This window comes from Apostichopus japonicus, chromosome 11 (genome assembly GCF_037975245.1).
Source record: "Apostichopus japonicus isolate 1M-3 chromosome 11, ASM3797524v1, whole genome shotgun sequence".
Lineage (NCBI taxonomy): Eukaryota > Metazoa > Echinodermata > Holothuroidea > Aspidochirotida > Stichopodidae > Apostichopus > Apostichopus japonicus.
Window position 1 is genome coordinate 2,344,460 of NC_092571.1, and position 12,096 is coordinate 2,356,555.

Genomic DNA, 12,096 nt, shown 5'->3' on the forward strand with positions numbered 1-12,096 from the left:
CTATATACATTTGATTTGAAAAAAAAAAAACATATTTAGGGAACTGAGACTTATTATTGGTTACATAAAACTTTGAAGGCTTCCCCAAAACAAAAAATTGTAGAAAAATATAGTGACAATTTTTGAGTTGTGTTTTTGTTTCTTTGTCTAAGTTGTTTTAGTTTCCTTTTGTTCGTTCAGGACTTAAAGGATACCAAGTAATGACAATTCGTAACTTTATATTATACCAAAGAAGAACATTTATTATGTATTCCAATGTGAGAAATTTCACCAAATAATTGAAACTGTGAATTCTGTCACGATATCACGATTTTTTATGTTTTTTTTTTTAAATTAGACCAACTAAACGGTAAACAGAAAACCATTTCAGGTTTATTTTAAGTATTTCTCAGTAAGTTTCGTAAGATTATTATACGAAACACAAAAGCGAAGCCCATTTGATTATGAATGTAAGCAACTTTCCATGTATTACCTCATGGAATAAGCGTTAAATTCCCCAAATCGTAAAAATCATTAATTGTTACAATTAATAGTACACAGCGTCAGCAACGATAAACTTCCAATACAAAACTTAATCTTTGATGCGTCGTCAAATCATTTGTACTAAACGCGGGGTAATCTTTCCAAAATCGATAGGTAATACACGCTAATTTTATGAGACAATAGATAATAATAATACCATAATAATAATACCATAATACAAATATATATATATATATATATATATATATATATATATATTATTATGATTATGATTATTATGATTATTTTTATTACATATGTATATACGTATATGTGCGTAATACTGCGTATACATTTTCTTCATAAAATCAGATAAGAAGACCCAGGAGTTCGATTTATGTTCCTCTTAGGCAACCATCTTTCGTTAGTTACTCGTATTTTTCCCATCCCTCGTGGCGGCTGTATGACGAGTAAGCTCGTTCCCACGCCTCGTTTCACCAAATTGTAATTTACCACACGAAATACACAGACTTGTGGTTTTCGCGCCAAAAGTTGGTCAAAACATTGAAAAAGTCCTTTGTTACTACTTTTTTGGCAAGAAGACAAAAGGGCTTTGTATTAACTGTTATAGATGAGTCTATTGTTGTGGGCGTTTGTGGAATGTTGGCTATGGACTTGAACAAAATTATTATTATAATATTTTGTACCGTTTTGTGTTGTTGACCGCTTTGTGTTGGTTTTTCTCAGTTACTGCTGGAAAAAATGACGAAAATTTGAATGAATGCTAATATCGAATCTGACTACCAATGACCTATACTGAACCCTTATCAAGTCGTCAATTGAAATTGTTTCTTAAAATCCCATAAATTACCTAAAAAAAGAAAAACAGAAAAAAAAATAACTCGATAAAATTATTGTTTTCGCTATTCGTTTAAACGTTTCGTTAAAAACGTGTTACAGTTATCGTAACATAGTATAGTTTGCATTAACCCATGTGTTTTAACTTTGTTCTGTAAAAGCAGGTTGTTCTTCCACCTACTAATGGCAAAGACGTTTCTTCCACCTACTAATAATGAAGACGTAACCGTCACCTGCCCCCCCCCCCACCCCGATGTGCTAGAAACGTCAAAGGTGGTCACTAGGATATTAACGAAATTTCACGGCATTTATCGTTGAATTTGAAGTTTGTGATTTTGTACTCAAAAGGATGCGGTAAACTTAATTTAACAACGTCCTATCTGTTACTATAGGAACTGTGAGATTATGGGCATAGACGTTGGACATTTCAAAAACGAAACAATAACATAATTGTAATACATTTTATACTGTAAAATCACACATTTTAGCGGTAGCTAACAGTGGTTTATCATTCTTTAGGGTCATCAGTTATCGGTCCCAGATTTCAATTTACTAAAAATTCCAAATATTATTTGAAAGCGCTTACTAATAATTAGTGTCTTATATAGCGCAGAATCCAACAACAGTTGCTCGATGCGCGCTTCATGTTCCTGGCAGGTCTGATCCTTCTTCAGTTTATGCGCAGCCATTGAGGACTATTTAAATGAAGACAATTGAATGTCTCATTGTGGGAAACTAGTATACTCTTTTATTTCTGCAGTGAAACAATCAGCATAGGTGACCATTATCCGGAGCCTTAAGCATATTTGGGGACAAAACTGATGATCATTAAAAGCTCGTCAACAGGATCGGACAAGTGGTCAGTCGTTAAGCAAAGGGGGAGGCGTTCGCAAATGTATGAATTATAACGGTTGACATGGGAGACTTGTGAGCGGCTTTATGTGGGTTGGGGTTTGGGTTCAAGTGGGACTGATGATAATCACCGTCCCTTCAACCCCCCGCCACCCCCTCCCCATTCATCCCCTTTCGACGAATGACAAACAAACTTAAGTATAGACATTCTTTATATTTTCAAATGTTTATTCTTTTCCTTGCTTTTCAAGTTTTTCACCGTGATCCGGTTATAAAAGGGCAATAAAAATAGTTCTTTTCTTATATACATACTATGTACAAAAACTATGTTACACTGAATACAAGACTGAACATTCAATCAAAACTTTAAAATACTTTAAAAAAGGAGAAACAAAACATTAAGAAGTTACGGAAGAATTCTAGGAATGGCAGGAAAGGATAAGTGAGTACTGAAAGATCATTTAAGAATTAATTCTACAACTACGAAATCTTGAAGGCACATTTTGGTCACAAACCGCCGTAGAAATTTGGCACCAAAGAAAGGTTCCAAATTTCCAGCTTGAAGAAACAGAACTTCGAGCTTTTAAAGAAAAACAAAATTTTAACGTAAGTATAGTAAAGAATAGTAGTGCATACCCTCGAAATGTTGGACAACCAATTCTTGCAGTAACTCTGCAAAATACGTTTTAAAGTACTACAAAACTAACAGCCTGCCAGAATTGGCTGGTGAGATAAAAAATGTGCGAACTAACTTGGATGATGATGCTTGATTCGTCCGTTGCGTCGTATGCATAAAGCAATCTCCAACCAATTAGCACTTTAGAAATGTTTTATATTTTTGCATAGATGTAAGTGATCATTTGATTGGTTGTTACAAGATAAAACAAAAGAAAGGAAACTTTAGCATAACAAGATTAAGGAAAAGTAACAAGACTACATAGAACTGGGCTAGATTTTAAAAATGATTTACCAACATTGTAATTTTTACTTCAACATTGAAGTTTTTCTGAGATAATAGATTTGTCTTTGCAATAAAACAATCCCAAGACGACGTTTCCGTTACAAATTGAAAGTGAATATTTTCCATAAACTTTGTGATATATCACTCGGTAAATTTGTTTACATGAACACTGATAAAGAAAGGTACATAAGGCCTAGTTCACTCATCGTGAGCAACATTTGATCATCCGAAACCCCTAAAAGTCATTATGTATGAAAGGATTCGGTTGTTACTTAAGAAACCAAGAAATATGAGAAAATACATAAAAGTAACAGTAAAATTTTGTGGAAAGTGGAAGCTTCATGGAATGGCACTTTTTCAAGAATTGAGACTACACAAATATAATCTTTTGAGCTTCTGAACTTGTTTCAAGTATTCTATTACCACGGCCTCCAACATGATTGGTCATCTTCCATGGCAACGACCTCTTGTGCACATTTGACCTTGCTGACCTTCATTGGAAAAGTGGCGTGGCTTTGATGGTGTGAGGTCTGAATTGGTGATCTGAGAGTCACAAAGGATTGTATCGGAAGATTCATCGAGTTCGTGGATGGAGATAGAGTGGTTGGACTCATCTTTGGGACCTCGCTGATAGGAAGGACATTTCTGGATGGAATATTGGCAGTTGTTGTAGCCGTCATGCAACCACTGATGCTTTGGTACGTGATACTGGATGGTAGCTGGGCAAGCGATGCAGTCGCTGTGCCGACAGGACTGGATAAGTTTTGTGACGCAGTTGGGGCTGCAGCTGCTGATGAGGGGGACAGCACTGGTGCATGCTGGGAATAAACAGGAATGAAGTGGCTTGGTACTTGGCCATTTGGAAATGCTTGAGGCGGAATGACTAGAGCGATCTCGCCGCCAGAAATACCCGTAGGGATGCCTACTTGGATGCCAGAGACGAACCTGGCCACACCCTGTGGTGACTGCTGAGGTGCAGTTACAACTGTAGCTTCGTTCTTCACGTGCACAGGTGTCGCACTGGACACTGCAATTGCTGTTGTCTGTGGTTGTGCAGTCACAGTGATGGGTAGAGTCTGGACGGTGGTGCTGCCGTTCCCTGTGTGTGGTGCAACTTGTATCTGCAACGGTTGTGGAATGTGTGCAGTGATGGCCGCTGGTGCCACGGCAGGACTGGGTGTGTGGACGACCGAGTGTCCATTGGAGAGCGTCTGGGTGGGCTGCTGTTGTGGTTGTTTCTGGCTTGGTACAGTACACGTCTGGGCCAGGTGGTTTAGGAGCTGTACCCTTAGATCCACCAGTTTGGAATCAAGAGGTGATAGGAACCTGGACACTTCGCCAATGCATTCTGAGTAACCCATTCTGTATCTGGTTGCATTGACCTCTCCAGAGTCCAGAGATGCTGTAAGAACAAGATAGGAAAAAAATTGAGATCCATAACCAGAATCAAGGGCAGCAAATAATATTAGGCAAACAAAAACTAAATGACAAAACACATGAATGAGAAAAAACAATGCTGATGAATTTGATGATGAATTATGAAGTAAAGTAAGGTGATGTACAGTAACTCCGATTTGAAAAGTTTCCGATTTGAAACCATCTCCTATATAACAAGCCTCCGCTAGAAATGAGAGAAGACCATGAAGAAACTTTGAAACTGCTGCATGCACGTATCGTTTTTTCTTGCGAATTCCCATGCACTTTAACTGACAGCACCCATCAAACAGATTTACTTTCCATCGTATCAACAACAACCTCCTTTCCATTCGATCTCTTTTAATGGACAACTCCCATAAAGAGAGTACAAAATCATTCAACCCATCTCCAGGTATTTCAAAGATGCACCCAGGAGAAACAAAGCAAAAATCCTCAGTTCTGGCGCCAATTCAAATAACTTACCGACAATGTGATGCCTCTGTAAGTTCTTCAGGTATTTCACTGTCATTTCGAGAATATCTGCCTTTTCCAACTTTGAGTGGCGGGAAGTCTATAAAAGAACAAAGAATAATCAACATTTAGTATAACAATCACTTTTACACGTTCAGTTGTCGGAAAATCAGACGTTGAAAATATCATGGAGGTTTTAGGTGGGGTCAATCCCTAAAACAAGCCCAGAGGGGCTAGAAACTTTCTTTGCATTATCTCTCTCTTCTCCCCGCTTGGTTGTTTAAGTTACACCACGACTAAACATCAATCGATTTGGGATCCACCAATGCAGCCCCCCAAACAAACAAGGCTCCATATCTCGGGATTTAGTCTCGAGCGAGCAAACCAATCTTAAATTTACCGCCAGACGGTAAGGCTATTCATCGGCCGCTTGTTGATTGGAGTTTAAACACTAGGTGTCTTTATACATTGGGTCATTTTACGACTGACCACATCGTATCGACCGATCGCATTCTCCCTCCCATCTAAAGTAAAGCCTTTGCTCTCAGAATCGGATTAGCAGAGTAAGAGACACAGACGGATGAACACAAATAAGCGATAGCAAATAAGAGATTGCGTGTGGCCAGCGAAAATTGGGCGCGAAATTTCAGATTTTATTAACCGATCACCCTCCCATTTCGAGTGTCGGTTGGCTTCATTGTAAGAGAACAAAGGGAAATCTAGGGTAGGATACGTTACAGGTTCTGATAAACAGGTGAACCAATTGCTCGGGGTTTTGATGAACAGGTGAATTGCAAATTTAAATTTACCACAAAATCCAAAAGCAGTCAACGTCCCTCCCCTCTTCAATTACGATAAGTTGAGATGATTTTAAGCGTTACAACTGATCATTTTTCCAACACAATAATTAATCAAGGGGGTGATATTGTTAGAAGATGTTTGCACCGTTTACTTTTGTTTAGAAATAGTGAAATGTAACTGGGTCGCCTTACTTCGTTGACAAACAAGTCAGGGTCAATAAACAAAACCCCTCAACGAGAACTGAGCTTCGATTTGTAAATAAATCAATAAGCCAACTTAAGTTTCAATTTTGCCAAAACTATCGTTGGCCAAAATGAAAGCACGAAAACAATTATATATACACAAGTTAAGGCCTACTACTGCTTCATTCCTACCCCTTGGCGACCATCCAAAACCAAGGAGATTGTTATCACAGAACAAAGCTTAGCCCTACTTGCTCCCCAAAGATATGCATATTAATATTTCAAATTTGAAACCATTCCGACAGAGATAATATGACACGCGGGCGGGTGGATCGCGACGCGTGTGGTAACCGTTGTTGTTAGCCCTAGTAACGAACTGGCTTGTATAACTCTATTGAATGTTTCGATCAGACAAAAACATAGCTGCCGTTTTCTCACGGGTTTAGAGTTTCATGTTTGGCAATGGGGTTCGTTGAGTGATTGAGAACGAACGTGCGATTTTACCTCAATTTAAAGTGAAGACTGTTTTCATTGGCCAATAACAGATGACAATTTTTTCACAAATCTTAAGTCAGTTGGAGAAAAGTTATTGCATGCGTGCGCGCGCGCCACTAAAAATTTATGAGTTAAGAATGCAATCAGGTTTTCGGATCTTAACTTAGTCTTTGAGTGGCAGGCGTCCCAGTGTGTATTTAAACACGACTAGAGGAATGGGCAAAGGGGAGAAACTTTATTCTCTTTATGTTCGTGGCGGGATTTTTGGCGGCTAATTTGAGACACTGTAGATATACGTTGATGAGTTTTCAGGTAGAATTACGCGCGGCGGGTAAGGGATGCGAAAAAGTGAGAGGGGATGGGATGGATGGGAACAGTAAGGTAGAAAAGCATTGTACCGTTTTAAATTAATTATGAACATTTTACATTCTATAAGAAAGTATGACTATATGAATGTATCAAAAATTAACAAAAATAAAATGTGAAGCTAGTGTAAATGGATTTGAAACAAATTTCCAATTCAAGTGACAAAAAGATGATTCCATTTTGGTTTAGCGATGTACACAATTTCATGGTATGAACTGTAATACTTACATCTTTGTTTGTGGCTTCCAAAATCAGTGTCTTTAACTGGGTGAGGCTATCGTTGATTCGAGCTCTCCTCCGCTTTTCCATTAGCGGTTTCGAGGACTAAAGGAATACAATGAGAAATACAAAAGTTGTTAATTACAAAATCGTTTCACTCTCCTGGTAAAATGTAATTTAAATTCGCGATTAAAACCACTCCCTCTTTTTGACCCCCCCCCCTCCCTTTCCTCTCTCGACTGCATTCGTGCCACAAATGTTTGAAGCTTTCCTCACATTTTTCTCGTATTTTGAAACCAGCAAATTACCAGTCAGTATATTCTATTTTTATCGATTACGTAATGGATACACAAGCCCATCAAGATTTCATCATTGCCCCAAAGATAAAATATATTTCAAATTATGGAAAATCAAACTAGATGCGACATTAAACAATACAAGACAATAACCCACAATATTTTAAATAAAAAACGCATAAGGTAACGAACATAGGGTTAATAAATGCCCGCGATATCTAGTGTAACTATATTAAAGAAGAAACTACAAAATGTAAAAACATTTATTTAGAGAATTTACGGTTGCCACCTTCCCTTGTTTTTAGTAGGAGGGGGGGGGGGGTTGGGGAGGGTCTGAAATAGATCATTGATAACCATATTCAGCCTACACTGCATATGTTAGCAAGACTTCTAAAATGTTTTGTCAGTAAAACAATACAACACGAAAGATTCAGATTAAGATTCACGAAGTCAGGGGTAAATTAGTTTCGATTAAAACTTTTTATCCCCCCACTGCAAGTATTCAATGGGTATCTTACAAATGAGCATATACAGCACAAGTGAAATGGTTGATTGAGGGGGGGGGGGGGATTGGGTGACAAATTCATAAACATTATAAGATAATAGTTTTTGGTAATGGTAAGTTTTCACTTGATCAAAATAAAAAGTACTTGTTGCATTTATATGTAAATAAATTAAGTACAAAAATTATGATGTTCCATTAAAACTCAAGAAGTACTAATGGCCAAATGTAAATAAGTCACACAATGGAATTTTAATTTCGTGACAACTATTAATTACAACACAACTGGAAAATTATAAGAAATTCATTATTTTTCATTTTCATTTGTCAGTAATATATTGTAATTATATGTTCGGACAAAATACATTCAAAAAATATAAATATGTCACACCAAAAAAAATAATCGCCAATCATAATAATTGCAAATGAGAATTTCAATTCCTTACCTTTCGTCCTTCCATCATTGCTTTTGGTTTGATCGAAGAATCCGCAGCAATTTTACCCGTAAATTCCTCCGACGTTGGCATAGTTTTACACATTAGTAAAGGCATGTGAACCGACAAAAAATTAACTTGTTCGCTTTGAAAAATGTTTTTTTCTTTTCCGAAGAAAAATTAAATAACCTGTTTTAAATCAAACTGAGGTAAAAAAAGAAAACAGGTAGGCAAAAAATATCGCAACAGGTCTTTAACTGAGAAGCTATCTATAATACGTGTAAGGCAGAGAGGCCCGTGATTGGCGCGTGCGATACCAACAAGTGTAACCAGTGGAACTGACAGTTGTAGGTAGAGAGTAACTTACGATGCCTAACTTCTTGGCCTCTCAGTAGGGTTATTAAAATGGCCTTCCGCATGCGAATCACTCGTGTGAACGGCCATGAAGTACCTTTCCCACACTCGATTCTTTTAACCGACTCTTGGCTTTTTTTTTTTTTACCAACGCCACACAATGACACAACAGCATCGGAATGTACTTCTTACGATAGAAGCTTTTATTCTTCATCGGGGAAAAGTAGCGCATAACTTCGCACTAGTTCCCACAACGTTAACAATCAATAGGGTTTCTGTCAACTTTGCGATGCGCCCCGCCCATTGATAACTACGCACGCGTTGATTGGTCTTTGAGGAGTGGTGTCGTAAGACTAGGTAACTTTTGATTGGTCCGTGACTCGAGAGCCGCTCGCTAATCCTGCACACCTTATTGTTGCCGCGTACAACGTTGGGGGTTGGTGTCATCAGTCGGTGGTTTTAATTGGCTGTTTCCACGTGCCGAGATTGCTCCCAATGATTAAACTCCGCCCATCTATTTTCGATGAACTCAAAACTTATTTATAGTCGGGGGTTCAGAATAGTCGTGTAACCAACGACAACCATTGGTTGTGGTATCGAGCTGAAGCCTGCGCTGTAAGTGCCGTGGGAAAGTAAACAAAAACCGATATTCCAACTGTGTTTTAACAGTTACGCCGTGGTACTTTATTTTTCTTTTTATGAAGTGTAGTGGGTGAAGGGTAAATAAAACAGAATCTGACTATCTCAAATGTGGATTCCTATACAGGGCATAAAAATACGTAAATTATGTTTATACAAAATGCGACGTTTTATAGTATTATTAGAAGTATTTCTGCAATTATACTTCTTGTACGTCTTTTAAATATATATACTGGCTTCAAACAAGGGCCTTATTTTGTGACGATGAACTCGAACATTGTTTAGTGTTAGCGAGAGGCGAGAGTTTGGGGGGGGGGGGGGCAGAGGATGGGGTATAGTGTAGTGGACATTTTCTTTTTTCTTTCAAAGATGGGAATGGGATATTTCCGGGAGGAAAAGGGCAAATTGTGAGGACAGAAGTGGGAGTGGATTAGGGGTGCGGGCGGGCGGGGGGGGGGGGGTAGGTTGATGGCCAATGCCGTCAGACTGTTAAGTGGCTCGGCCAACAGAAAGAGTCAACACTAAGGAGGGAGTCAAGATTGGGCTGACCTTTGACACTGGCAGAAAGTTAGGATGGTTCCAAGATAGGTACACGCTCTTAATCCAGATCACATTTTCTTTGCAGAAAAGGTGAAAAATTGAATAAACCCGATCATTCGAGGCACTTTATTTCTAGTACTTTGATATGTTGTCAATTTATGGTAAAACCACGAAAAAAATATCAGAGCGAGTGGTGGATTTATTTTCAAACTTCTCTTCGAAATAAAAAATTAAAAAAGAGAAGGGACGTATGAAATTAATGATTGAAACGCCATTTAAATTGCAACAGTTTCTATGAATAGGCTAAAGCTGATAATTTGTAGTGTGTAAATTGGAAAACTGGAACACAACACATGAAAGAATGAATTAAACCTTCTTTTTCTCATTTCACCCCCTTTAAATTCATTGGAAATTTGCACTCTTTTCTTACTTTCATAAAAGACTACAATTTTCTATCAAGCCATTCCATGATTACGTCATGGTATACGAATCTCATACAGAAGAAGCCCTGATAATGCGAACGTTTGTATCAACTAAGATAGTTTGCAAAAAAATGAAGACTGGCTTAATTGGGTCAAGAATAATTATCAATCTGTTGAGATCGACCATCAATTGAAACTTCATTGATAGTAGAATACATTTTATTAATATATATATAGGCCTATATATATATATATATATATATATATATATATATATATATGTATATACATATATATATATATACATATATATATATATGTATATATATATATGTATATGTATATATATATATATATTATATATATATATATAGGCCTATATATATATATGTATATACATATATATATATATACATATATATATATATATATGTATATGTATATATATATATATATATTATATATATATATATAGTCAATGAAGCTTTCTAATACGTCACGTCTATCAACAGATAGAAGAAGAAGAGTACACAAAACTGGGACAATGCCGTCCTATTGTATAACTATTACACAGACACGTGGGTAAAAATTAATAATTTACCAACAAAACAAAGGGAAAACAGAAAGAAAGAAGAATTCGTTCTTGGGATATCTAGCCTTGATAATAAACTCATTGCGTTTGATGATATAATTCATTCTTCTTCTTCTTTTTTTAGTTTGGTATTTCAATATTTTCGAACTATAATAAGTACATAAGCTCTTTATATATTGAGACATGTTGGTACAGGTGCGTTCAGTATTCATCAGTAGGGTGGGTGCATATAGGCTTAAAATCACGATAGGTCAATGAGCAGTGCATTGTTTTCGGTTATTGGAACACGTGCACTGTATGTCTATATACATAATTATGAGGGTGGGTGTCTTTTGAGAAAACGTTCGATTAGATTAAATATGCTTAATACGCCCACTCCACATACAGATACACACACACACGCACACGTAATAATTTAAACGCACAAACGACGCTACGCGTGAAGATAACGCGTAAATTTCACCCGGGCACCTTATTTTGTTGTTGCTACATTGTCGTTTTTAATAGTTAATTGTACTGTAAGTAAATTAACCCATCCATAGTCGCACATAGAAGATTGAGATTTTTCGGTCATGTAGCAGGAGGACGCTCCAGCAAAGGTTGCTTTAAGAGAAGCACTGAGACATACTGCTAAACCAGTAGGAAGGCCCGTGACTGCCTTGCTTTGAAAAATAAAGTTGCAATTTAAGGACGTTAACATTAACAATTTCGAGGAAGTAACAAACCTTGCGCAAGATCGTGATACGTGGCGGAGGTTGATCACTGAGGCATGTCGGATAGACGAGACTCAACTTACTATTACTACTAAGTAAATTGGCAGTGAGAAAACCGGGTATACCCAATACCACGAGACGCATTATTCTTGTACTCATTTTAAGTTGACCCTATTCATAGTTGACCCATTTCTTTTCTCACCTTTTTATCATAACTAGGACAACCATCGACCGACCTTCGGGTGAGGAATGCACATATCAATGTTATCTCGTTGTCAGCTATATAAGCCTACAACCACATTAGTGTGTTATAGATTCTCGTATTTGTAAGGGAATTTTTTTTGGGGGGGGGGGGGAGGGGAGGGGGTTGTACTTAGGAAACGTCCCTTTCTTTATCGGTTCTTTCTAGCCAATAATGGCAAAGTTACCTTTTTTTCCTAGTTGTTAATTATGACGTTGCATGGAAACTAAGCTATGTGACTTTGCCCGCCCCGTACATGCACCCCTCTATTTAATATCAA

At 37.4% G+C, this 12,096-nt stretch overlaps 1 protein-coding gene across 2 annotated transcripts; it reads right to left on the reverse strand.

Moving 5' to 3' along the window:
• Positions 1-2,379: 2,379 nt before the first annotated feature.
• On the reverse strand, positions 2,380-8,856 carry LOC139975945 (transcription factor HES-1-like). 2 transcript variants are annotated; one of them, XM_071984246.1, is made up of 4 exons: positions 8,683-8,856; positions 7,093-7,188; positions 5,033-5,120; positions 2,380-4,535 (listed from the first exon to the last, which is right to left on the reverse strand). In XM_071984246.1, the coding sequence occupies exons 2-4, from the start codon at positions 7,171-7,173 to the stop codon at positions 3,553-3,555; spliced, it is 1,152 nt and encodes a 383-aa protein (XP_071840347.1). In that variant the 5' UTR covers positions 7,174-7,188; positions 8,683-8,856; the 3' UTR covers positions 2,380-3,552. The 2 variants fall into 2 exon arrangements, with proteins under 2 accessions (XP_071840347.1, XP_071840346.1); XM_071984245.1 differs by having other exon boundaries at positions 8,328-8,855.
• Between the last annotated feature and the right edge of the window lie 3,240 nt (positions 8,857-12,096).